At 32.4% G+C, this 25,159-nt stretch overlaps 1 protein-coding gene and 1 long non-coding RNA gene across 2 annotated transcripts; both read right to left on the bottom strand.

Moving 5' to 3' along the window:
* Positions 1–298: 298 nt before the first annotated feature.
* On the bottom strand, positions 299–3,824 carry LOC101257491 (ankyrin repeat-containing protein At5g02620). The gene is made up of 3 exons (XM_004244726.5): positions 3,018–3,824; positions 2,064–2,473; positions 299–1,676 (listed from the first exon to the last, which is right to left on the bottom strand). The coding sequence occupies exons 1-3, from the start codon at positions 3,433–3,435 to the stop codon at positions 816–818; spliced, it is 1,689 nt and encodes a 562-aa protein (XP_004244774.1). The 5' UTR covers positions 3,436–3,824; the 3' UTR covers positions 299–815.
* A 5,213-nt stretch (positions 3,825–9,037) lies between these two features.
* LOC112942015 (uncharacterized) lies at positions 9,038–24,358 on the bottom strand. Its single transcript, XR_011211073.1, has 2 exons — positions 24,196–24,358; positions 9,038–9,380 (listed from the first exon to the last, which is right to left on the bottom strand). It is a non-coding gene; the product is annotated as an uncharacterized lncRNA (long non-coding RNA).
* Positions 24,359–25,159: the final 801 nt, after the last annotated feature.

Here is a 25,159-nt window from a genome sequence, read left to right as displayed (position 1 = left end):
GATACATTCAGAGGGAACCTGTGAAAATCTTTATGCAAGGGCATATGCATGACAATGAGTAAACTACAATGACTGATACACGAATATCCAGCTCATCGAGCCTTCTCAGTGTATTAGTAATTGAAGGAAGAACAGAGCAAAAGTTGTTAGAAACTAGTTCAGTTTGTTAGTTACAAACTTCTCTTCTTCTTTTACTGATCAGTAGCATACGAAATCAAAGGTCAGCGGAGTGAGAGGATCATGCAAAGATTCTACTGTCTAGTTGGAGTACGAAATATTCTACCTAGAAGAGCAGTGGTAAAAAAAAGCTGTATTTTATAGATAGAAGAACTACAATGAATTATGTCACAAAAAAATAAGTTTTTTGTTTGTACATTTTCATTTAGAAGTTGTTTTGTACATCAGCCATCTACACCTTCTTGCTACCAAGCTGCTCTGCTGTGTTGCTACTTTTTGTAGCTATATAGTATGGAACTCCCTGATAACTTGCTCTTGAACTACTAAATGTTATGTAAACAAAACTGGATGATCTGTTAGAGTCAGTCTCGAGCTTCTAAGCAAGACTTGCCTCAGGTTACAAGAACACCATATCAGGAATTGCCAAATTACTGTGGTATTATTGCATACACTAGTGGAAGCATTCTCTTTAGTTCCTAACTAGCATAAATCCTTCGTATGCTAGACCATTTGGAACACTGTGCTATGAAGAGACGTTCACCAAGCTTTATGGTTTAGAACTGTATATATTAACTTGTGCTTTTCATCCATAGAGCTTGAGATTTGACACTATAGGCAAAAAGTTCTATTGTTTGTTCCTAGACTGCATACATCCTCTTGTAGCTTTCACCATAGAGCTCTGTATCTGATGCCACAGATATAGCATATGAATGTGAATGAGTTCCTGCCCTTCTTATACTCCTCATCTTCGACTCTTCTAGCCTATGTCGAACTACACAGTAGCACATGGAGCCAATTGTAGTGATCATTATGGTGCTACCAATCACAGTTGCAAAGATAGCAAGCCATCTTTCTTTCGATCCAACCACCACATAAGCAAGCGAAATAAAAGACACTGAGATGAAGAGACAAGCTGCCCACATGAGCCTGTTTATCCAAAATACGAGTAGCTTCTTTGCTCTCGGTTCAATCACAACCAGAGAAGTCTGGACAACAACAACAGCAATGGAAATAAACAAGGCCATACTGTCAAACAAGAAGAAGATTATAAAAGCTGCTTTATCGGCTACATTTGCTTCACCAAGCGAAAAACCATCTTTTTTCTTTTCAACATACTGACCAGGCACAGTAAAGATGGCAGCAAAAGCTACAGTAGCAATAAGGACAGCAACAACTGTGGCATTGTTAATGGCATTGTTGAGACCACTAATGTGGAGCTTCTTCACCTTCTTAGCAATTTTCCGTACTTTGAAGCCTGTCTGACGACTCTGTTGGAGTTGGGACTGCACATCATGTCTTATATCACTGACAGTCTGCTTGAGTTGCTTAGTGTTATTTGGGGGCTTCCCATGATCTTTGGAATGGACAGCTCCCGCCAACTTCAGAATGGAAACAACCTCTGGCATTCCAAACTTTTCAGCAATATCAAGAGCTGTTTCTCCAGCCTTATTAATGGCATTCAGATCGATGCATTCAATTGATATAAGACATTGTACCATCTGTAATTGCAACATAGCAGCATTTCAACATGAATGCTAGAAACAGAGAGAACAAGAGGACACTTTTTTTCAAAGAAAAAATAAATAGAAACTGGGGGTAGGGGAAGGGGAAATGGGGAAGAGATTGCAAGGTGGGAAATCGAACACTCACCAACAAGGTGAAAATTCAGGTAGTCAACCAACTGAGCTACTAGGATTTCCCAAGAAAGAAGAACAATGGATTGCCTAATGGAGCATTTAATCAACCAAAGAACCTAATCTTTTTGTTTGTTCTACCTCGGTTATTCTTCGTTAATCAGGTTTGAAACAAATCTGGGCCATAACTAGTGAACACATAAAGTCTGGATGATTTTTTAACAGGAAACATACATACAAACAAACACAAACCTGTGGCCGTCCCTTTTTTGTTGCAATATGAAGAGCTCTATTTCCTTTGTTATCTTCCAAGGTCAATACAGAAGAATTCGGTTTTATTAACTCGAGCACAATGCCAACATTTTGTCCTTTTACAGCCATGTGCAGGGCACTTTGGCCTTTACTATCCGTTCTAAAGCCAATGTCAGGATCTTTGCTCAGAAGGGACTTAACAATTTCCAAGTGTCCCATTCTTGCTGCTGTATGGAGCACAGTTTTCCCATTGTTCCGAGCTATCTTAACAAGGTTCGAATCAATCTCCAGAAGCAGATTTACGACATCAACATGACCCTGGGCAGCTGCTGTATGTAAGGCTGTAGAATTGGATGAATCTGTAGCCATAACCAAGTTTGGAAACGAATGCAATAGTTCCTTCAGTACTTCTGCAATGTCATACCAAGAAAAAAGTTACTAAGGGGTTGAAGTAAGAAAAGAACGTTCGGAATTCCAGTTTGACATGTGTCATTAGAACAAGCTTCAAGCAATTACCCACTGAATTTTTCTTTTTCCTAACAAACATCTAAGCTATATTTTTCTGGCATTACGACCATCGAAGCAATAGTATCAACTTGATGCAGAGATGTATTTTGGCATCATGTTATTCAAATTGTATATTTATATCGGTCAGACCAATTTGATCTTTAACAATACAGTTTCACAACTTCTCTAAATATTTTACCATGCAATTGAGAATAATAGAGCATAACACGGATTTGATCGCCATAAAAAGAAATAACGGAAGTGAAGAAAACATGACAAAACACTACAGAAAGCATGAGTAAGCATTCTGAAAGTATAAAAAACAGTAGATAGTAACAGAAATTGAACAAGAAGAAACTACAGGAGTAATACTACGACTATCGATATGGATGAAAGACCAATCACATAAACACCACATCAGAACTCATATGATTAATTGAAACTTACCAAGATGACCTTGCTTTGCTGCAACTTGGAATGCATCATATCCATTATTTGCAACAAGAGAAGCAACTTGAAGGTCCAAATGTTTCAAAATCTCTACAACAACTAAAGTATGTCCATTTTCTGCAGCAATATATAATGCAGTCTCACCTTGCTGGTTTTGCAAAGACAACAACTCCTTAATCCCTTTGCTATTATCAAACTTTTGAATAATTTCTTTTACCTTTCCTAAATTCCCTGCTCTAGCTGCAAGATGAAGAGGAGAATCCCCTCTTTTCCCTGGTGATTCCTTATCCCTTTTCTTCTCAATACTAAAACTAACCTGCCTCTCCATTACTATCCTAAAACTTTTCTGCTTCTCCATAACCCCATTTTGCTGTTTTTCCATTTTCTCACTTTGAAAACTAACTCCTTTCTCCATTACTCACAAAATCTTGAAGATTTTCTATAAGTTAAGCAAAAAGATCACATCTTTGGCACATTTCTAACCTCAAAAACACTTGAAAACATAGAAAATCCACAGACCCACAAAATTTTAAAGCAAAAGGAAGCTTTAACCAAAATCAAGAACTCAAATTCAGACTAAAAAATTCAAGCTTTCACAAAGTATATAGCTCAAAACCTGATTGTGGATGAAACCCATAAGCTGAGATTAAGAGTTATTGTGAATTTACTGGTCATTTAGTCCATGGGTGGCTGCTACTTTATTGAGCTCTTGGGGAAAAAAAGGGCAAAAAATCAAGAAAGTGTTGAGAAGAAACTTCCTTCCTAGGTGACATATAAAATCACATCTCAAAATTCTTCTACCTCAATTTTTTTTATTATTTATTTAAAAAAAAATTTTAGAGGGAAGTATGGGAAACAACATCGAACTTTACCTATATTATTAATTTCGTTTCTAAATTGTTGACAGCTCTTAAAAATATTATTTTATTTGTTGTAACTAAATTTAGATACATTTTAATTCGTTGTCTCAAACTCTTGTAAAAGTACAAAACTCTTAATAGAAGGTCAGAGAAGTGTCCAACACCTCTAAATTTTGCAAGAATTTAGGATTATATTTTACTCATACATAAACATTGAGTTAATCAAATAATTTTTTAAAAGACAATTTAAAAAATAAAACTGATAATTCACACTAAATTTAGAAATATAATCAATACTTCTCTTCAATTTTTATATCAAATTAAAGTAAACATACAAATTAAAATAAGAAAAAAACATTTTAAATTTATTTCACCTGAATTAACATGTTTATTATTATGTAAAAAACCCAAAAAATTCCCACTAATTTAGTAAGTACAAAATCATTTTGGTTCTCTCAAGAATTGACTCATACAAATTAAAATAAGAAAAAAACATTTTAAATTTATTTCACCTGAATTAACATGTTTATTATTATGTAAAAAACCCAAAAAATTCCCACTAATTTAGTAAGTACAAAATCATTTTGGTTCTCTTAAGAATTGACTCATACCAAAAAAAGACATAATTTTATGATTTGATTAGTCAAACTTTCATAAAATCCAGTCAAGAAAATCAGCAAGAAGACCGGCGGCTTTTCATTTTTGAACAATTTAAAAATAAAATCAATACCTTAAAAAACTAAAAAAACATGGAGAATTGATTGGCTATGTAATTTTTTATTTTATCAATAGGATTTTATTCTTCACTTTATATAAAAAAAGTTCATCTACTATTAATTTTTAAGAATAAATAAAAAATAAAAGATTTTGAGTGTGTTTGGTATGAAGTAAAACATTTTCTGGAAAATATTTTTCCAATTTTCTCATGTTTGGTTGGGACAAAAGTTTTGAAAAATGTTTTTTTTCAAATCAACTCATTTTCCTCAAAATTAAAAAAAAAATGATTTTTCTTCAAAAAAATTTTCTAAAACTTTCCTCCAATTTTAAATTATATTTTTTTTTTGAAAAAAACAACAATTTTTTTAAAAAAAAATCAATTTTAAAATTTTATTTTTTTTACTCGATCCATGACTTCCACCCACCCACCACCGGCCAGTCCCCCTTCCCCCAAAAAATAATCTTGCTTTATAAGAATATTTTCAACTTCAAATTTTTATTTTAAACTCTTACCCCCCCCCCCCTCTCCCCATCCACCCCAACCCCCAAAAAAATTAATTTTATTTTTTAAAAATACTATAAAGTTCAAATTTTATATAAGTGTTGTACCTATATAAGTGTAGTTAAATTCCCAAGCAAATAAATATTTGATCGGTGATTATTGAAAATCGAATCAAACAACAAATTGAGTTAAATAAAAAAGTTTAATTAATGATTTGATTTTGATATGAAAAAAATTCGAGTATACTTGAATTGGTTTGATCTTAATTAAAAAGTCAACTCGAGATCAAATCAAACTCAAATATAACGACCAACTGATCACTATTTAAAACTTATTTTATATGAGAAACGGTATAGTAAAACAAACGTATATATATAACGACCAACTGATCACTATTTAAAACTTATTTCATATGGGAAAAGGTATAGTAAAACAAACGCAATAACGACCAATTGATCACTATATTAGTTACTAAACTAGATTACAATGCAAGGAAATAAGAAGAGACAGAGAAGAGACGAGAAGTGAATTACAGAAGAAAATAGAGATACGACGCAACAACAATAGCCTAACCTAACTACGCTTAGAGATAATAGGTTCATATTAGATACTTCCTACTCCACTTGTCACATATTTAGCGTGCACTTTGCCTTCACGTTCTGTTAGACAAAGTCAATACATCTTTTAAATGGTATTTTCAGACGGTTACACACGAAAGGGAACGAGGAATTCTCAACGAAAAAAGTGCTCTCTGAACCGAACGCAGAAGGAATAAAATTATTTTTCCATTTAGCCCTGTTATCCTCCACGTAATCACTATGATTCATAACAATACTTTCCTCATGCGAAAGAACATTGTCCTCAAGGTTCTGGGAAGGCTAAACCCCATGCACAACAAAATCATCTAAACTTATGAAGTAATGTAACGATTCATTTGGACGTTTTGAGTACTAAAACTTTTTATTTCATAAAAGACTCTTTCGATAGGTTCTAAATGGGTATGTTGGACTATTTGTAACTATAATTATAGAATTAATGGGATAGTTTTAATAATTAACTTAGTTGATAATTAAATAAGATAATATTAAAATTAATAGTGGACCATTTTTATCGCTTTTATAATTAGACATATAAGATAATTAAGGTAACGAATAATATGCAGAACAGAAAAAAAAAAACAAAGGGCAATCACATGGTCGTAAAGGAAGATTGGAAGGTGAAAATTATTTTACTCCAATTCTTTTAGTACATTAATTGTATGGATAGTTGTTAGTGAAGTAAGAAAATTATTTAGTGAAAATGTGTGAAGGCAACACGTAAGTATATGAGTCACTGATTGGTTGAGCTTTTGAATAAAAATGATGAAGTTAATAATTTGACAATTGTGAGTGATGATTGGTTAATGGTAAAAAGGATAATGTGTTAAATTTCTGCATATTTTATATATGCAGGTTATGGTTAAAGTGTAGTTGGGTTGTTCTTCGTCCGTATGTCAGTGGGTTCGTGATTAGTGGATTCCTGTCTTGACGTAGTAATATTTTGTTCTCACATTATAAACTATATTTTGATATCTTGAGATAGAAAATTTAATACAGGTGTGTTGAATTACTTAAATTTCATTAAAAGTTATGCTAATTGGAGGAATTTAGACTTTTGCTTATGTTTGAACTTTAGGAAATTGATTATTGAATTAGGTGATATTTTTGGGGTCAAAGGTTAGACATTGAATGATATAGGTTTTTATAGACTCGTTAATTTACAAATATATGTACATATACTTGATAGATTAGAAATGTTTGGAGGCATTGAGGAAAGAAAAAGTACTGGAGAAGTAGCTTGCTCGACTTCGGTTCTTTGATGGAGGTAGGTTATGATTTATTCTATTTGATAGATAGACTCTTAATAGTGATTGATATGCATTGAATAATATTGTTAAGTCCTCTATGTACTTGATTGTGTGATTGTGTAGCTTGGTTCTATGGTTTGTGATTGGTCTGAAATTTGGAGACCGTGAAATTTATAATCTTGAACCCTCTCTATAGAAGTGACACCTTGAATAAAGAAGGTTTGATGAAATATTGTTAATAAATTGAAAAGTTGTGATAATAAATAATAAATTTATGACATTATTTGATCGGAGTGTCACGTTCCAACACGATATAATTGAATAAGAGTTTCACGTTCTGACACAGTATTATTGAATCGGAGTGTCACGTCTCGACATGGTATAATTGGATCGGAGTGTTACGTTTCGACACAGTATAATTGGATTAGAGTATCACGTTCCGACATGATATTATTGGATATGAGTCTCACGTTCCAACATGGTATAATTGGATCAGATGTCACGTTCCAACATGGTAACATTAAAGAAAAATATATTGTATTAACTTAATTTACTCAATATCAAAGAACCCATTTCCCAAATGATCGTGGTGTGGAGGCATGAGTCCTCATATGTATGCTTGATATTGTGATTGATTGCGTACTTACTTTAGTGTTGTTGTTATTGGTTTATGTTTTTTGTTGTGTTCCACCTGCTAAGTGTCATAGATGATTTTATACTATTATTCATTATATATTAGTATTTATTTTGGGTTGACCGATGATACCTGCTCAGTACATATTGCCTTGTCTGGATCCCTACTTGTAATTTTCTTTATTTTATTTTTATGGAGTGTAGCGAGTGTACCAACGACTTTGACTCTCCCTCAACTCTAGCCAGTCTTAGATATCAAATGCAAGGGTAAGCTATTCGTTCGAGTTTGTGTTGAATTCTCTCGGTCATGACATGTTGTCCTTAATTATCGGACACATATTACTTCATTTCATTTATTTTGGTGTCTTTTATACTCTTAGACTTAGTATTTGAAGATTAGTTGTCATTGATGTGATGATTTTCAGGTTTTGGGAATAACGTGTAATAGACTACAATGGATTTGTGTTTCTTACACTAACAAGATATAAACTTCCGAATTATGATTAGTATTTTGTAAGTTGAATGATAAATATAAGTTGGGGTTGAATTCATTGGTTCGCCCACCTAGGAAGTTAAGTGGGGGTACAACTCACGAATTGATTTGGGTTGTGACAAGTGATTTGTTTCTCTACCTCTCCAACGGATCTCTTTAATATTGAAACATGAAAAACAGGGTGAATACGAGTTGTGGCTGACAAATCCAGCTTGTACTCACTTGACCAATGCACTTAAGAACTTGAAATGGTCTAGAATAACACCTGCCAACTTAGAAACGACCAACTGATCACCATATTAGTTACTAAACCAGATTACAACAACTACTGATTCAATTGAAAGGAAATAAGAAGAAACAAAGAAGAGATGAGAAAAAAATACAAAATAAAATAGAGATGAGAAACAGAGATGCGACACAACAACAATATCCTAACCTAACTGCATCTAAAGGTAATATATTTATATCGGATACTTCCTACTCCACTTGCCGCATATTTAGGATGCACTTTTCCCCCACATTCTATTAGAAAAAGCCAACAAATCTTTTAAATGGTATGTTCACACGATTAATCCTTTTAGGCTGAATAAAATTATCTTCCGATTTAGCCATGTTGTCACCACGTCATCACTATGGTTCATAACAATACTTCCATCCAGCGAAAGAACCTTGTCCTCAAGGTTCTGGGAAGGCTCAACCCCATGTTCAACGAAATCAGTTAAACTTAATGTAGTAATTTTTTTGCTCTGCCTCTCCAAGCATCTCTTTAATATTGAAACATGAAAAACAAGGTGAATGCGGGTTGTGGCTGGCAAATACAGCTTGTACGCCAGTTGACCGATGCGCTTAATATCACGCCCAGAGCCTACAACTTAGATGTGACCTGCACCCAACAACTATTGTTGGCCTTGAGCGAACCCGTGGCATGACTTACTTAACTGATCGAAAGATTATGCTAAACTCAGATAAGGAATTAAAGGCATTCTATAAGATGACTAAACAACTTGTGTTGGCCAAATTGGCACTTAAGTATCAATACTGTAACATACGAAGTATAAGATAAATGATACTCCAAAACTGAACTACTACATTGTCTATAACTGAGATGGATGTTGGGACAAACCCCACAACATCTTAATGAACTAAGATTGAAAAGCAAATAAAGGGATGTCCTCTGGGATGCAAGGAGGCTCACCAAGTGACTGTGGAATGCTCAACTGTTGATCCTCGTTACCTGTGTCTACATCATAAAATGATGCAGCCCAACTAGCATCAGTACATTGAATGTACGAGTATGCTAGTTGGAATGCTAAAGAACGGCTTAAGCTTGAGGGGAATAAGATGAAATTATCTTGGCTCTACTCAACTCAAGAATATACTTAACTCAAAGTATGTATAAAGCAATTTAAAACACATGCAATATATAAAGCTTGTAAAACATTAAAATAACTTAGTTTGTTAAAGAAATGCAATAACAAACTCAACTTTAATTATATATTAAAGTAATATAACTTTTGTGGGAGATTCTCTAACCGACAACCATCACTTTAAGCCTAAATGATGATACAATGTTTTGCCTCACGCTGCCCAAAGACCATCCTATACCTTTCCATTAGTATAGGACCTTTCTTAACTTAGTGGGTCCACTAGCTCAAATTACGGGATCATCTAAGAAGTATGACCTGTCAAGTTTCATGATGGCTTCATGGTTGATATGGAGACTTGAGTTAAATGAACTTTCATCTCCACATCGGTGTTCAATACTACTCATAAAATATACTTTAGCTCATACTTTTAATAGAACTTTCTTCATTTGGGTTGAGATAATTTATGAACCTTTTAGCTATAAAAGGCTTCCATTGGAATCAATGTTCCCCTTTTAGTTCAAAAACTTTTTGGAAATCTTAGGTTTCTCTTAACTTAAATATAAAAACATTTATAAACCTTTAGGGGAATACTTAGTCCCATCTATACTCTTTGAGAAATGAACTTAGTTCTTACTCTTTACTTTACTTGAACTTAACTCTTAGTTCAACTTGAATTAACTTGACACATTAGCCAAAATTAAAATGATTCTTTAAGACTCCTTGAAAACTTTAAGAGCTTACTTTGACTTGCTTCTTAACTTTTAAACATGACTCCTGACATTTTTGACTTTGATCTTAAATTTCCTTGAATTGAATTATGGATTCAAGAATCATAACCTCATATTTATAAATGATTTTATGATGTCTAGATGTACCCTAGAGTGTTGGAATCAACTAAGAATGATAGGTACATCACTTAGAAACTAGTACAAAAAGATAGAAAGAACGGGGTCTCCAAGGGGCTTTGCTCACTGAGAGGCATGGAAAGCCAGAGCCTGACGGATGGAGGTTGTCCTCGGGCGATCTGGCTGGCATGGCGCGCCAGAGCCTGACAGAGTATATCCTGAGGGGCTATGGTAGGCGCGATGTCCCAGGGCCTATCAGACGTTTTTTTTTACTTTTCTTCTCCGATTTTCAATTCTAAACCTCCCAAACTTCCATGAATCCCACCCCAAACACTTAGGATCACTAAATACACCTTTACCCAATAGATTAGACCCAAAAACTGTCTGGAAACATGAATCAAATCTACTAAAGATAAACTACAATTCAACCAACAAGAATTTAACGAATTTTCATCAAGAACTCCGATATTCAACCTTCCATATACTCTAACTTGCTGGATTGAAACAAATTGGGTGTGGGGGAAAATACCTAACATCGAATGATCTCACATATATCGATAGAGATCTCCCCAGACGAAATCTACGCAACGACTTGGCGTTCTTAGACAATTATTGATATTTCTCTTCTTTTCTTTTTTCTCCGAAGCTCTAAGCGTTCTTAGTTTTTCTAAAATTGATTTCTGACTTTGTTTACCCCTAATTTAACCTTAAAACAAATTAGGAAATACTATGGTGAAAACACAAATTTACCCTTGCTAAAATCCAGATTGGATTTTCCTCAACTCAATAATCCAACTTCCAAAAGGCATATCTCCATCATACGACATCGATTTATCGCAAACTTGACGGACTTGGAAAGATATTTCCAATGGCTTTCCAACCATGTAAATAACTCATCCAAACTCCTCCCCAGTTAGAAGTTATGATCGTTTGAAAATGATCGAAACTTCTTCTTTTTTTTACAAGTATGAAATTTTCCAGATTTCCCTACTTATTCCCAAAAATAATTATTCTTGGTTTCTTTGCTTAACTTAGTTAACTCAAGTTACGATATATTACATTTAAGGACTTAAAATGATCCAAAATAACGTTTTCCCATCTTGGGAACGACCAATGATCACTACCTTAATAACTGAACAGGATTGCAATAACAACTGATTACATTAAAACTGCAAGGAAATAAGAAGAAACAAAGAAGAGACTAGAAGAGAATTATAGAAGAAAATTGAGATTAGAAACAGAGATACAACGCGAAAATAATAGCCTAACCTAACTACGCCTAGAGATAATAGATTTATATTGGATACTTCCTACTCCACTTGCTGCATATATAGCGTGCACTTTGCCCCCACGTTCTGTTAGACAAAGTCAACAAATCTTTTAGATGGTATTTTCACACGGTTAGTCCTTCTACGATGAATAAAATTATCTTTCGATTTAGCCGTATTGTCCTCCATAATATCACTATGGTTCATAACATATAGATTCTCTCCTGAACTTGTTCCAAAAAGTTAGTTACACGCTTAAACTATGATTACGTCATAGTATACACCTTTACTGCTTAAAAGTAAATTTATATACCCCCTAAAATTTTTGTTGCAAAATAATTTTTAAAAAATAAAAAATAGGCACGTTAGATTTATTACAGTAGAAAAAAACAAATCAAAATTCAATTAAACCCTACCCACCCTCCACATTCTTCTTCTTCACAATCCACCCTCTTCTTCTTACCCCCACCCTCTTGAGGAAGCACATTTTTCTCCTCTTTCTATTAGGCAAAAATCTTTCCTTCTTCCTTCTTCAACTTCTTTTCAACTTGCTTAGCATATTACTTAATCATCAATTTATATTTTGTGGCTTTGAATTTGTGTTTGTTAATAAAGGGTTTCTTAATATCATCGGCGGGATAGAATTTTGGGTATCTTTTAGCCGCCACAATTATGGTGGATTTTTTTTGAGTGAACGGGAGAATTTCCTAGTCCATGAATCAGCTCCAGATTTTGATTAGTGTTCCTGGCATGTAATTTTACTATGAAGAAAATATAATTATTAGAGATTTTTGCTAATTAATTAGAGATTAATTAGTGTAGGATATAGTTAACAAAAACAAGTTAATTTAAAATAAAAAGGATTATAATTTTTTGTTAATTTCTTACTTGGCGCTAACATGTCAGTGTTGTGGTAGCGTAGTGAGTGTAATACACCACATATTGTGAGAGTGGTTTTAAACATCCTTGGGGTAACCAAATTCACTTTTAAATAGGAAAGGTATGTAATAAGCCGTCATAATAGTTTAAGCGTGTAAATGATTTTTCTAGATAAAATCAGGGAATCTATACATTTTTTCTATTTTATATGTAAAAATATTTACTTTGATATAATTTCTAAATATTACTTTATCTTTTTTCATAATTTTTACCTTTTAACATATTTGTTTCAAGTTTTTTGAGACTCAAAAATTTGTTGCTCCCAATTGCGCACACAAGTGTGCTTGCTCACGCAATTAATATATTGGCTCTAAAAGAATGAATTTCAAACCCAAAAATTTGTTGATAAACTTATTTACTAAATTATACTAGTCTAATTTATTAAAATTCAGGTATACCAAAAGAATTTAATTTATATTTAAATACTAATAATGCAAGAATAAAACAATAAAATTACTTATATAATGGTTTGAAAATTTGAGGGCTACAACATACTTAAGGTTTCCTATATCACATCTCATATAATGAATTAAATACGGTTATAAATTAGCGATTTGCAGTGTTTATTTTATGATCATGATCTCTCGTCCTCCAATCTTCTACTCCAATTGACTGTCTAATTAAATCGCTAAGCGGGCATAGACAGACTAAATAGACGAGCATTTATATTTCATACTGTTTGGTAACCAAGCTCGGTGTTCATCCGGATGTTAATCCAGAACACTAATTTGAACAAATGATATGTAAGAGATATCGATCTCTTTTATCCTTTGGTATTTCTACCTCTTTGTCTCCCAAGTTTAAGAGTACGTAGACAACATATTTATTTCTATGGTGATCAAGCATGAAATACTAAAACAAGAATTCAAAAGTAATTTAAATGATAATCAATATTAATTCAAAACAATCGATGTTCAAAAATTACTCGTAGCTGCAGCACCAGAACAAGTGTTTAGCTACTATTATCTAAGAAAAGAAGAGGAGGAAGAACCTTAATGGTAAATTATATTCATTGCCTCTTACACTACTAAAAACCAACGGTTAGAGATAGATATTAGTGATGATCAATATTTCGTCACTATATAATGACGGATTTGTGACAGAACAACCATTTTGTTGAAAAACTAACAAATTATTTTTTGATTTATAATATAACGATGGAGTTGCAAAAAAATATTTAGTTCGTCGCTAAATATTAGCAGGAAATTTTGGCGCCTAATTTTTCCTACGAATTTAGTAACAAAATAGGGGTGACAAATTTAAATATTAACGGGCGATGAAGTCTCCAGTTCGAATCTCTTAAGCAAACGTTTTGAAGTCTCCACCATCTCGAAAGTTAATCGCTCAAATTCTTATCTCCATTTTAATTTCATTTAGCTTAAACCCAATATAAATAGGAGTATCTTTCAACTCTTCTCTCTGAAAAATAAGAACCCCAAGTAGGAATTACGGTCATACTTCTGCATTTGGATATCAAATTAACTTTGACATACCACTATTTTCAAGTGTCAACCCAACACACCATTATTTTTTAGTTGGGGAATATGAACCCTAACTTTGACTGTTTGGTCAGGATCGTTTTACTTGAGACGCCACTGAAAATAGAGATTTCAGTGGTTTGGGTGTTATGAAAATGTGATATTAACTCTTAACTCTTTCCATTTTATTTAGCTTGAAGTAAGATTGCTACTTTCTAAAAAATAGGGGTTCTAAAAATTTAAATATTTCGAAAGTAAAAGGCTTTTAGAAGTAAAGTTTTCTGAAAAATAGGTGTTAGGGTTCAAGCAAGTGTTTGGAGTGAGGTTCAAGCATTTACATTGATTGCACACTAATTTGTTTTAGTTTTATATATTGTAGGTAAGTTTTATTGTTATGACTACTGTGTACCGATACATTTTCCCTGTAAAAGGTATCTCTCTTTTTCTATTTTCTACAATAGTTTTCTTTCCAATAAAATGTGTTCATACAAATTTTCTATTTATACTTTTGTCTGGGTTTCTTTTTTGGTAATAAATAATGTTAGTGTAAGATTGAATCTAGTGCTGAAAAAATATTTCTGGTTGATTTTGGTATTCCGATTTAGGATCTTTTGAACTTGTGTGATATATAATTTTTTTTTAATTTTACGATTGTTATTCTAAAGTGGTTCTTTATATTTTTCTCACTCGAAATATACTCAAACCATGAGTTAAATAAAACAACATCTCTATCTAAACAAAAAATATTAGATTAGAAATTTAATAATCATTAGAATTTTATGTTCAAGGAGAGATTGAACAGTTTATACACTAAAAGTCTAGGCTAGATGTGGTACAATGAATTTTTGTTGAAATAAGTAATGTGGAACTTCAATAACATATTAATATAATAAAATAAAGAATTTCTTAGAAGCGCTGAAATATGCCTCAATAATATGTTGAAATAATGAATTTCTTAGAGTGCATTTAGAAACAACATTGGATAATCTAATGTTTCATGCTAAAATAAGCCTAAAATAAAATAGATGACTTGTAGAGGCCGACATTATTAGTTGTAGAATTGTTTGAAATCAATTCTGGTTACATTATCGCCTTTTCAGTTTAAGTTAGTCAATTGCTTCTCTGCAAGTGTGTAAACATTGACATTATTTTATTTTCTCATGGTGCCACAAGCTTGGAGCTTTCTGATATATTAAAAGCACAATTAATAATATGTTCTAACATGTGCAAGCTAACTCGACTATATGAACCTCTAGTCCTCATGATGAAAGAAGCTAAATGAAGTAAAGCTTGTTGCATTTTATCAATATGCTGCCTGATCAAAAGAACATGGTGAAGTTTATAATATCATTTGGTGGGAGGCCTTTGTATATTCTTAATATACAAAATAAACTAGAGACAGAGAATTATATAATGTTATTGTTTCATGTTCTTCTTAATTACCAATACAATCTAATGTAAAATGTTGGAGGTATTTGTTTCTATAACATCATCATCAATATGATTGATATTCGCTCAAAGTAACCCTTGATCTTCATTTCTATCTCAAATTTATCTCAAGAAGTAAGTTCCGAGGTACTTACTTTACTAAATCTTATAAGGATGAAGATTGTTGTCATTTTCTTGAGTCTGTTCGAGGTAGAGATTTCTTTAAGAGATTAATGGAAAGTTCGGAGAATTTTTATTTGTGTTGTTGTGTGTGTTTTTGGCCATTAGTTCTTGTTGGAGGAATGCATTTCTAAATTTTAAGTTGTTCACCGGGTTTTATTTGCTAGAAGAATACATTCTAGACTTTCACTTTTTTCATTGATTTTATTTATTTGAGGAGTTGTTGTACTTATAGAGGAATGTCATGTGATTGTCTTATATATTTCCTTATTGAAATAAAGATTCTATTTTTGCAAAAATAAAATAAAATTGACAGATAGGGTGCTAAAGGCTTTTAATGTTCATATTCATATATTGTGTTTTCACATGTTATTTGTTAGTTAACTCTAAACATGTTCTTTTCCTGATTTTAACCATCTTAATTAGTCATACCTAATAAGGGTAGTGCAGTTGATCTAATAGGTCCATATTTAGTGTAGTATTTGTCTTCAATTTGTTTTCTTCCTCTAGTTTTTCTAATTTCAAACAATTTAAAGCAATCAACTCCTACCAATTTGGATGATGTTCAAATCATATATGACTGTACTGAACTCAAATCAGAAAAGATAAGTTTGTGAAGGAGAATTAATTCTTTCTCTTGTAAATTGTTTCATTGTTCAGCAGATCTGAAGAGTGAATCTCTTTTCAATTACTTCTTTTTAATCTTGAAACCATTAGTTATATGTCATTTTCTACCTTTAAGATAAAATTTATTATCCAAGTACTTGTTCATTAGTAAATTTTACATGTAATGACCTTCTAATTGTTGCTAGTGAAGTGTAGTATTTGGCTCAAAAAAAATTTCCTCTAATTTTTCACACACAGGAAAGTGTTGTTTGTACTGCAAGTTGACTGTAATGATTCAATTCCTTTTTTTAAATCATCAATTTTGTGAGATTAATATAGTAAATAGATAGTTTAAACAAGTTGACTACAACTAGAATGCTTAAGTATGTTGATTATTTGAATTAGAATGCTTTAATTGTTCCGTATGTTGACTAAAATTAGAATGTTTTAGTAATTGTTTTGTAAGTTTACTATAATCACTAACTGCTTTAGTAGCTTGTAAGTGTTTTTTAACTCTGTCTAGTGAACAACTTTAGATATGTTCTTGCTTTGTCAATATGCATATTTTGACATAATTTTATGAACATGGATAAGAATACCTTTTGCTAAATTAGTCTTTGCATGTTACTAATTACTTAGTAAGTTTAAATATTATTGGAACATGATTAATCTTGAGCCTGGTTGGATGTATGAGAGGTTGGATGGTCGAGGGGATATTAGTTCTAATTTCGTAACTAGAGTAGATAAATTTATCCAATTTATATGTTTGCAACATAATCGCATGAGCAGTAACAAAGTTAGATGTCCATGTTAAAATTGTCACAACTTTAAGTACATGGATGTTGAAACTGTTAAACATCACCTTTATAAGTCTGGATTTGTTGATAACTTTTTTAGAGGCATCAAGGGGAAAACATGTGATTGATGATATTTCTTCTAATCAGAATTTGTATGGTGGTGCCCAACCTGAATTAGGATATAACAATTCATACCAACAAATACTTTTTGATGCAGCTGGTCCTAACTTTCCCCAAGGTTCGAGTTGGCAATCTTTTAGAAATATTAAACCCAAGTCATCTCATCCTTGTGAATCTTAATGGAGGAAGAACTTAATCTCGAGTCCCAAAATTTATATGATTAGCTACAGGAAGTTGATGCAAAATTATATCATAGTTCTTCCCTCTCTCAATTGTGCTTGTCTCCCAAATGTTAAATATTAAAACAAAGAACAATAAAGTCATAGAGAGGCTATGATCAAATGATGAAATTGTTGAAAGAGTCTTTACCCAAAGACAACATAGTGCTTGATAACTATTATCTAACAAAACTAGCGCGTAGCTTGGGTTTTCCAGTTGAAAAGATTAATTATTGTGATTCAGGATGTATGTTGTTAAGAGGCAATAATGAACACTTTACATCTTGTAAAATTTTGTGGCCCTGAGAGATACAAGTCTCGTGTTGACTCTCATAATAGGAAATTGATCCCTTCACACATTTATGGAGAAAAATTATAAGGTGTGACAATCACTGGTCATGAAGAGTATTTACTCACAGACTGACTAAAGCGATCAATTTCCTCTTACGAGAGCCAACAAGACGCCCGTATCTCTCGTGGCCACAAATTTTACAAGATGTAAGGTGTTCATCATCACCCCCAATACAACATACATCCTGATTCACAATAAATAATCTTTTCAATTGGCAAACCCAAGCTATGCACTAACTTCTTGATCTGATAATAGCTATCAAATACTATGTTATCTTCAGGTAAAGCCACTTTCAATAATTGCATCATTTGACTATAGCCTATCTATGACATATATTTCTCTATTTTAATATGTAACATCCGAGAGACAATCACAAGTTAAGAGAGGGGAGAACTAGGATATAAATTTGCATCAACTTCATATAGCAAATCATATAATTTTTGGGATTCGGGATTAGGACCTTCCTCAATTGAAGGTTCATAAGGATGAGACAACTCGGGTTCAATATTTCTAAAAAATTGCCTATTCGAACCTTAATTGGAGAAAGTTAGGACCATCTACATCAAAAATTATTTGTCAATATGAATTATCATATCCTAATTCAGGTTGAGCACCACCATACAAATCCTGATCAGAAGAAGACTCATCGATCACATCTTTTTTCCCATTAATGCTTCCAAACAAAATAGTTATTAACAAATCCATACTTATAAAGGTGATGTTTAACAGTTTCAACATCCATGAACTTAAAATAGTGACATTTTTTACATGGACATCTAACTTTGTTATCGCTCATGCGATTTTGTTACGAACATGTAAATTGGATAAATTTATCCACTCCAGTTACGAAATTAGAATTGATAGCCCCTCGGTCATCCAACCTCTCATACATCCAACCACGCTCAAGATTATTCATATTTAAATTTACAATGCAATTAGTAACATGCAAAAACCAATTTACCAGAAGGTACTCTCATTCATATTCATCAAATTTTGCCAAAATATGCATATTGACAAAAGCAAGAACAATTTCTGAAGTTATTCACTAGGCAGACTTAAAAAATATTTACGGAGCTACTAAAGCAGTTAGTGATTATAGTAAACTTACAAACAATTACTAAAACATTCTAATTTTAGGTAACTTACAGAACAATTAAAGCATTCTAATTCAAATAATCAACATACTTAATCATTCTAGTTACGATCGACTAATTGAAACTATCTATTTACTATATTAATCTCACAAAATTGATTATAAAAGAAGGAATTGAAGCATTACAGTCAACTTGTAGTACAAAACCACTTTCTTGTATTTAAAAACTAGAGAAAGAAAAGAAATTGGAGCCAAATACTACACTTCACCAGGAACAAATACAAGGTTTACATATAAAATTTAGTAATGGACAAATAGTTGGCTTTTATCTTAAAGGTAGAAACTAACATGTAACTAATGTTTTCAAGATTAAGAAGAAGTAATTCAAAAGAGATTCAGTCTTCAAATATGTTGACCAGTGAAACAGATCAAAAGAGAAAGAGCTAATTGTGCTTCACAAACTTATGTTTCTCTAATAAAGTTACATATGGTCTGAACATCATCCAAATTGGTAGGATTTGTTGCTACTAAAATTTTCATAAATAAAAAACTAGATGAAGAAAAGAAATTGAAGACTACTACATTAGATATCGACTTAATAGATCAGTCGTTCTACCTTTATAAGGTATGACTAACTAAGATGATTTTTCAAAGTCAACTAACAGATAATAAGTGAAAGCACAATATATGAAATATGAACATTAAAAGCCTCTAGCACCCTCTATGTCCAAAAAATTAGCAAAAAACAAGAATCTTTATTTCAAAAAGACAATTTATAAGACAATCACATGAATTTTCTCTATAAGTACAAAATTCCTCCAACAAATGAAATTAATGAAAGAAGTTAAAGTCTAGAATCCATTCTTCTGGCAAATAAAACCAATGAACAAGTTAAAATTTAGAAATGCATTTCTCCAACAAGATCTAGTCGCCAAAAACACTAACAACAAAAGAATAAGAATTCTCCATACGTTTCATTAATCTCTTAAAGAAATTCTCTAACTCAAACAGTCCCAAGATAATGACAACAATCTTCATCCTTGTTACACTCAATAAAGTCAATACCTCGGAACATAAATCTTGCGCTAAATCAGAGATAGATGAAGATCAAGGCTTACTTCGAGCGAATATCAACCAGATCTTGATGATGAGGCTATAGTAGCAAATATCGAAAACATTTTAACATTAGATTGTCTTGGTAATTAACAAGAACATGAACAACAATAATATGTAATTTTATTTCTCAAGTTTAATTGATGAATTAAGAATATGTAAAGGCCTACAAGACACTATTACAAACTTCACTTTGTTATATTAATCAAGCAATACATTGATGAAATGTAAGATCTTTGCTTCATTTTGCCTCTTTCATCATGAGGACTATAGTTTCATCTAGTCGAGTTAGCTTGCACGTGTTAGAATATATTATTAACTACTTGTTTAGTAAATCAGGCAGCTCTACGCTTGAAGCACCATAAGAAAACAAAGTAGTGTCAACATCTAAACATTTGGCAGAGAAACAAGACACTTCAAACAATTCTACGACTAATTATGTGTCAGCTTGAGTTGAGCCTTATTTCAACATGAACATTAGATTATCCAATGTTGTTTCTGAGAAGTTCCTTATTTCAACAGATTATTGAGGCTTATTTCAACACTTTGAGAAATCCTTTATTTCATTATATAACTATGATATTGAAGTTTCACGTTACTTATTTCAGCGACAACTCATTGTACCACATCTAGCCTTGACTTTATAGTGTATAAACTCAAACAAATATATAAACAGAAGATTTATATAAACACATTTTACTGGAAAAGAAAGCTATTGTAGAGGTGAAAAAAAGAGAGATACCTTTTATAGAGAGAATATGTCGGTAGTCAATAGTCACAACTATAAAAGTTACATGTAATATAAAACTAAAACAAACAAGTGTACAATCAATGTAAAATGCTTAAACTAACTCCAGAGGCGTAACACTTCGGAAGTCCATGACTTGATCTAGAGACTCACATATTGAAATAAGACTTTAAACACAGTTTCTAAGCCTATAATAATGTATCGAACTAATAAAGACCTGTTAGAGTCAAAACGTCAAGAAACGACTAAAACATTCGGAGAATTGTGAAATGTGTGCTAGTGTGTCTTGGCATGTTTTATGAGGTTTTAAGAGTCGGAATTTAATGAAAATGGTAAAAAGGTGTTAAACAAGTATCAGAATGTATTTAGGGTTGAAACGTAGGGGTAAAACTCCTTAAGGACCACCCTAAGGGTCCTTGGAGAGGACCCTTGCATTCGACCCAAAACTTTTAAACTTGACAATGTTCATCTACGAGCCAAATGACGGGCCGTCGATGACTCGTAGGTAGAAACTTAGAAAATTCTCCAAACTAGTCCAAAAGAACATTCTCTGATCCAAGCAACGCCTTGCCAGTACAGGGCCGTCGATGGACCTACAGACCGTAAGTTGGGGTCTCGTAGATTGGGTCTGTTTCAATGCCTAGTTTTTAAGTTAAGTGACTTAATTAGTCAGTTAGTTAATTAAGGGTTAAGGGATAGTTAATTAAGTTAGTTGAAGGACTATATAAAACCTAACCTTCATTAAACTAACCTAACACCCCATATTTCCCAAACCCAATTTTCTCAACTTCTCTCTACTTTCTCTCACTTTCCAAAGACTCCACACAAGACCAAGCTTCAACTGCATTAGGGCTTCAAGATTAATATTTTATACATCAATTCTCAAGGAAATCGTAAGGTATGGAAGCTATTAACTCTTGGGAACCCTTTTCCCAGGAGGCTCTTTCAAAAATATGATGTATATGTTCTTCCAATGATGGGTTTTCTTCCAATTTCGTAATTTGTCTTTCAAGTTGATTTCTTATGATGTTACATTAATTATTATTGATAGATTATGATTGATTAATGGTTAATTGTTGTAGTTATTAATCTTTAACCTAGTTTCCATTAAAGCTCTTAAATTGAACCCTCTTTCCTAACCCTAGTTATGAATTGGACTTGTAGATGATTAAGGTTGATGGAATTGATTATGTTATTGTTTAATTCATTATATTATGATGATTTTAATGTGTATTTCTGGATAATTATGATGTATTTATGGTAAGATCTTGAAGAGAGTTTATGAAGGCTATATAGTAGGACTTTGTGATCTTAATCCTTTACTTCAATGATGATGGATTATACTTGATGATGATGTGCAATTGAAGTATTCTATGTGATTATATAGAGACTAATATGATATGATTATTATGATGCCTTGACATGAATAGGATGGTTGTGAGGTCTTGAGGTATATGATCATGCAAGTTTGAATGTGAACCACTTGTGTGCCTTATTATGAATTGATTATGATCACTTCACTAATGATGGTGTATATGAAAGATAAATCTCATTCTATACATAATGATATAATGACATGACTATACAAGGGGTTAGTCCCTATGCCATATACTATGGTTAACTTAAAAGGCTTATAAAAAAAGGGACTCTAGCTTAGAACCGAGTGAACTAGTAGTGAGATGTGTCCCTTCCCAAGTGGGAAGGTAGGTTCACTATGTTCTCAAGAGATAGATATCACAATGCTAATAGCATAAAGAGGGTCTCTACTATACAGCCTAGTTCTTGAACTATGTTGCCCCCATAGGAATACTAGGTAGTGGATCCACCTAGAGTTCTATGTACATGTTTGGTTCTACTTTTGTAAGTAGACCACCTTCTTTCTGTGTAGGGTTTCATGACACCAGATTCAAAATTTAGCTCATTTGGTCTATGTTGGTTAAGGCAATTCTTCCCAAAAGTAAAATGAATGCCTAAATGTAAATGAAGATGGACATTGATTAGAGTGACTTGAGGGGTCTACTTAGGATAGCTAGGGGTATGGGTCTCTACCTAGATATTGCACAAGTTAACTCTAAAAGGAGCCCTAAGAGATGGTCTTCTGTATCATGATATCATGTAATAGGAAATGTTGACTTTATATGATGATACTCTTATATGATGTTGGATATATTGAATGAATATGACATTGTTCTAAATTTCTATATGTGGTGATGACTACCGATGATGATATGTGTTATGTAGCAAAGCATTACTTATGATCTCCTATCTTGTTTACTTGATTATGTGGGGTTATGGGGCTTCACATGAGCATTGCCCTTGTAGGCTTGGGATGGGATTGTTGTAAGGGTTTTGTGTGATATGTTGATATGATTCTTGTGATTGAAGTTGTCTTTGGTTATGAACATGTTTTATGTTATTGTGATATGCTCTCTTGTATGTGCATTAAAGGCTTTCCAAATGACTTAGCATGTTTTCTAAAGAAATGGTCCCTTTCATGCATGCTTTCAAATGTTTTATGTTCATTGTTTCCATACTTGGTACAAGTGGTGTATTAACCCATATCTCTTATGTTTTTCTACAAATATGTAGGTTCCGTCCATTGAGTTTCTAGGAGGACGATTGAAGAAGACTTTGACATCTTTCTCCAAGTGTTGGTAGGTCCTTATGTTCGGGGATGTTACCTTTTCTATATTCTAGCTTTGTAATTATATTGTCTAAAGACAATGTTTCTTTCCTTTATCATTTGAGACATTGATGTAAACCTATATGGCGTATTGAATTTGTAATGGCTATGTCCAAAGTTGTACTCGTTTTAGATGGTTTTATGTGAGACGGTCTTATTAGACTATCTTTGGTATATTGATTATGTTGTCTAAAAGAGAAGCCTAAGTAAGTGTCCTATGGGAAGAGTCTATGTAAACTCTCAATATTTAGTATGTATATTTATCATGTGAGAGTCTATGTAAACCTCACTAGGTATATGTCAAAGTTTTTTAAATTTTCCGTGTTTTGACCTATGACATGTAATGATGAATGTTAAGGGATAGTGTAAGTCCTCTTCGAGGACGACGACATTAGTTTCATCCAGGGGGTTCTCACTGAATGTGACAAGAGGCTTAGTTGAATCATAACACCTCTTTTCAGAAAACTTTACTTCGAGAAAACCTCCGGTTTTAGAACATTCAAATTTCTAGAACCCCTATTTTTGAGAAAGTACCGATCTTACTTCAAGCTAAATGAAATTGAAAGACTTCAGAGTTCAAATATCATATTTTAATAACACCCAAATTCCTAAAATATCTATTTTCAGTGTTGCGTCAAGTGAAAAGATTCTAACCAAAGAGTTAAGAGTTAGGGTTCATATTTTGCAACTGAAAAACAATGATGTGTCGAGTTAATACTGAAAAATAATGGTATTTTGAGTTAATCTAATATCCAAATGCAGAAATCTAACCAAATTTCCTAGTTGGGGTTCTTATTTTGCAGAGAGAGAGAGAGTTCAAAGATAATCCTATTTAGTTTGGGTTTGAGCTAAATGAAATCGAAATGGAGATGAGAGTTTGAGCTCTTACCTTTCGAGATGGGACTTCAAAATGTTAGCTTCAGGTCTTCGAGATGGAGATTGGAAGATATGGAAGCTTCAGAGCCAACCTTCATTTGAGTTCTAGAGCTTGAGAGCATGAGATTTTAGAGAGGAGCTTGAAATGTTGAAAATTTTGTGCCCTAGAATATGTCAGTTTAAAACGTTCTGCAAAAGAATTAGTGATATATATATATAAATTATATTGACTGATATTTTTGTCACTATACAATATAAATTTTATAAAAATATATTTAAATGTTAAGCAGCCTTTTTTCGTCTCTAATTCTGTCGCCCAATATTAATTAAATTTGCCACTGCTAAGTTGTTACTAAATTCGTAGGAAAAAATAAGCGTCAAAATTTTGCGCTAATATTTAGCGACAAATTAAATATTCCATTGCAAATTCGTCTCAATATTATAAATCAAAAAATTATTTGTTGATTTTGCAATGAATGGTTGTTCCGTCGCAAATCTATCATTATATAGTGACGGAATATCGGTCATCGCTAATATCGGTTGTTAAACACTATTTTTATAGTATTGAATGTGTCACATGATGTACTATGTTTCAAAGAGCTTTTGATCTTTTATTTTTGTAATGATTTTAGAATTCGTGATATTATATTATTATAACATTGTTTGGATATTTTTTTAATCGAAAAATATATTTGGCATGATATTTTTTTTACACGACTACCTAAATGACAAAAATAGCCTTCCGGATCTTGGCTCCAAAACCACTTAAGTTTCCCTCCGAAAAAAGAAAACCACCTTTGACTTATATTTTTTATTTACTTTACTCATTTTATTTCATTTACTTTACTCTTCAAATATCTTTACTTTTCTTTTTTACTTAATTTATTTTATTTCTCATGTTTGGTTGACTTATATATTTTAGAAAATATTTCTCATATAAATTTATTTTCCGCAAATTATAATTTTTTGTTTACCTC

Source organism: Solanum lycopersicum, chromosome 8, assembly GCF_036512215.1.
Source record: "Solanum lycopersicum chromosome 8, SLM_r2.1".
Lineage (NCBI taxonomy): Eukaryota > Viridiplantae > Streptophyta > Magnoliopsida > Solanales > Solanaceae > Solanum > Solanum lycopersicum.
The sequence above is the reverse complement of the archived record's forward strand: the minus strand, read 5'-3'. Positions and strand labels throughout refer to the sequence as shown.

Excerpts from the sequence above, each read along its gene's own strand:
- LOC101257491 (XM_004244726.5), bottom strand. The coding sequence starts at position 3,435 with ATGGAGAAAGGAGTTAGTTTTCAAAGTGAGAAAATGGAAAAACAGCAA. Across the intron at positions 2,474-3,017 it reads AGCAAAGCAAGGTCATCTTG|AAGTACTGAAGGAACTATTG; the intron begins GTAAGTTTCAAT and ends ATGACATTGCAG. Across the intron at positions 1,677-2,063 it reads CAAAAAAGGGACGGCCACAG|ATGGTACAATGTCTTATATC; the intron begins GTTTGTGTTTGT and ends TTGCAATTACAG.